Below are 3,026 nucleotides of genomic sequence, written 5' to 3' on the forward strand. Positions count from 1 at the left end.
TCAAAATTTTGAAGGCATGAAAATAAGACCAGAGTAGTAAGGAGACGGAGAAGACAGAGTTAGGACTGAAACATAGGAGTTTGCAGAGATGATAAATTTGTAGTTTTGGAGCTGGGAATCAGTGGCAGAGAAAAGAGGACAGAAATCATGGATTTGAGAGGAGGAATTGCAAAGTTCAAAGCTTGGCAATTTTGAATGGGGGAGAAGTCTAAAGTGCAAAGGTTGCAACAGTGAGTGTACTATACAAGAAGATTGTTTTCTCCTCACAAAAGGAAAACTTTCTAACAGTATTAATGTCCAAGAGTGAGTTTGTCTTCTTTGGGAGTCCAAATATCTCACCACTGGAGATGTTAAAGCAAAGATGGAATGGTAGAATTTGTGATTTGGATAGAGGGTGGACTAGATAAAGCCTAACATTATATGTGCATGAAATAAGGATCCTGTTATGAAAATGAAGCCATTTGTTTGGCCTGGATTCCAAAATGAACTATGTAATTTTAGTTAGAAGATGCAGTATGTATCAAGAATAGTCATAGAAGTAGTCATGGGGGGCGGCTAGATGGCACAGTGGATGGAGCACTGGCCCTGGAGTCAGAAGTACCTGAGTTCAAATCCGGCCTCAGACACTTAATAATTACCTAGCTGTGTGTCCTTGGGCAAACTGCTTAACCCCATTTGCCTTGAAAAAAAACCCAAAAACAACTTAAAAAAAGAAGTAGTCATGGAAGGACTGAGCAGTTGGAAAGTTTGAAAGGGAGCAAGGCCCCTTCTGCTATAGGAAAGAGCATTGGGTGAGAGTTATTTGCAACTATTTATCTGTCACTATCAGTCCTTGATGCAACTCTTAGATTCTCTGAATTACTTACTGTTTTCCCAGACCCTGATTCTACTTTGTCACAAAGAGTTGGAACTTATACTCTAATAAGTAACTTCCACCGATTTCCCACCACAAGCCCCTCATGAAATTTGCCAGATCAACACTTCTGGCTGTGGGAGAACTGTGGGAGAACTTACACAATATATCTTTCCCTCCTCCATCATGTGTATAAAATCCCTGAAGGCACTGAGACCAGAAATGGAGAAATCATCACTGGCAAGTGAGGACTAGTAGAGTCTCAATTTTTTCTCTTTATATAAGCATTGCTTCCAAAACTGTTGCTACTGCCATAGGCACTTCTAGACTGAGAAGATGAAGAGAATCTTATCTGGGGCTTTGATCCTTTATAGTATCTTGGGAGCTATTGCTCAGACAGTTAGGAAGTCTTTGCATTGGTTCTGGGACTAGGTCTAGAGAACAATGGTGTTGAACTTAAATAAAAATAGGGATAACATCAATAAATATGGAGACTTGTGGACTGCATATTGACTTAGTTTTAGAATGTATTATTACCTAGGATATATTGTATTTTTATTTGTTTTATTAAATATTTCTCAATGACATTTTCTTCTGGTTCAGGTAGCATTCAAGAGTAGTTTTATGTTTGGCATCTCTAGTCTAGAGCATAGAATATAAGTGGGTTGTTATGGTGAAGGAATAGAAGGAAATGTTCACTAGGCGGGATATTTTCATTTTCAATATTTAGAGTTACAGAGTAGGTGGAAGCATATATTCTGAAAAGTTAAAGGAAGGTCCTAATTCTAATCCTCTTTCTCTGTTGCAGACATGTCAGGAAAGGTGTTTATGTTCCCTAAAGAATCATCTAATGCCCATGTCCTCCTAATTCCTCAACTGGAGAAGCCCTTGCAGAATCTCATTGTGTGCCTGCGTGCCTATACTGATCTCACTCGTTCCTACAGTCTCTTCTCCTATGCCACCAAAGCCAAGGACAATGAACTCTTCTTATTTAAGTCCAAAGGTGGGGAATACAATCTGTACATTAGGAATGAACAAGTTTCTTTCAGAGTCATTGATGATTTTTCTTCTCCAGCCCATATTTGTGTAAGCTGGGAGTCAGCTTCGGTTATAGTTGAACTGTGGATAAATAATAAGAACCTAGTGAGTAAGGGTCTGAAGAAGGGGTATTCAGTGGGAACAGTGGCAAAGATTGTTCTGGGGCAAGAGCAAGATTCCTTTGGGGGAACTTTTGATATTATTTAGTACTTTGTGGGAGAAATTGGAGAAGTGTACATGTGGGATTTTGTACTTTCTCCAAACCAGGTTCATTCTATGTACAAAGGTGACACCTTAAATGCCAGTATCCTAGCTTGGGAAGCATTGAATTATGAGATAAAAGGCTATGTGGTCATTAAACCCCAGATGACTGAAAAATGGATGATCCTTTCCTAGGAGATTAGATTTCATGTACTTAGATCTGAGTTGAATAATAAAGAATTAAAATGCCTTTAATTTGTATGCTATGGTTTATAGTAGTAATTTAGTTATTTATGTGAAATCTCAATTATCTGGAGCTAATCCAGAATTTAGATATCCATAAAGAACCCTAATTAGCATGAGTTCCCAGTACAAGGATGAAAATTACTTATAAGTATCTGTGTTTTTTTTTTTCTTTTTGGTGTGGATATCCACTTCACTGATATTGTTCTCAACTTCTCTGTAACTTAGTAGATGTTCTATAAGAGTTTTTAATACCCCTCCCTCACTCCAAGTCACCAACTGGACCAAGACTCTTTGAAGAGATTTGAAATAAGGGTGAATGTTCCTAACAATTAGAGTTATACCAAAGTGAAATGCATTGCTGTGAGAGGTAGTGTGATTCCCTCATAAGAGGACATTGAACAAAGGCTGACTAACACCTGCCCTTGGGTGTTGTAGAGGAGTTCCTTTTCCTCGGGGTGGCAGGAATTGGCCTCTGAAGTCCCTTCCAATACCAAGATGCTGCCATTATAAATTTGGCAAAGATTATATGGTAGATTGAGTAAATTATGAAGCCATAGATAAGTATAGTGTGCCTGTGGAGGGAGAGGTCTAAAATCCGGTCCTGAGCCTATTGAAGATTTTCCTCCTTGATAGTTCCTAATTTCTACTGGCATGGCTTTTGAAAACCAGAGTTACTTTTTCACCCTGA

General features: G+C 38.6%; 1 protein-coding gene across 1 annotated transcript; it reads left to right on the forward strand.

Moving 5' to 3' along the window:
• Positions 1-1,189: 1,189 nt before the first annotated feature.
• Positions 1,190-2,098, forward strand: LOC141511230 (serum amyloid P-component-like). The gene is made up of 2 exons (XM_074220470.1): positions 1,190-1,250; positions 1,659-2,098. The coding sequence occupies exons 1-2, from the start codon at positions 1,190-1,192 to the stop codon at positions 2,096-2,098; spliced, it is 501 nt and encodes a 166-aa protein (XP_074076571.1).
• Positions 2,099-3,026: the final 928 nt, after the last annotated feature.

The sequence above is a fragment of the Macrotis lagotis genome, chromosome 2 (assembly GCF_037893015.1).
Source record: "Macrotis lagotis isolate mMagLag1 chromosome 2, bilby.v1.9.chrom.fasta, whole genome shotgun sequence".
NCBI classification, from domain to species: Eukaryota; Metazoa; Chordata; class Mammalia; order Peramelemorphia; family Peramelidae; genus Macrotis; species Macrotis lagotis.

Coding starts and splice junctions, on each gene's coding strand:
- LOC141511230 (XM_074220470.1), top strand. CDS start 1,190: ATGAAGAGAATCTTATCTGGGGCTTTGATCCTTTATAGTATCTTGGGA. Junction 1,251..1,658: donor CTTGGGAGCTATTGCTCAGA/CAGTTAGGAAGT, acceptor CTTTCTCTGTTG/CAGACATGTCAGGAAAGGTG.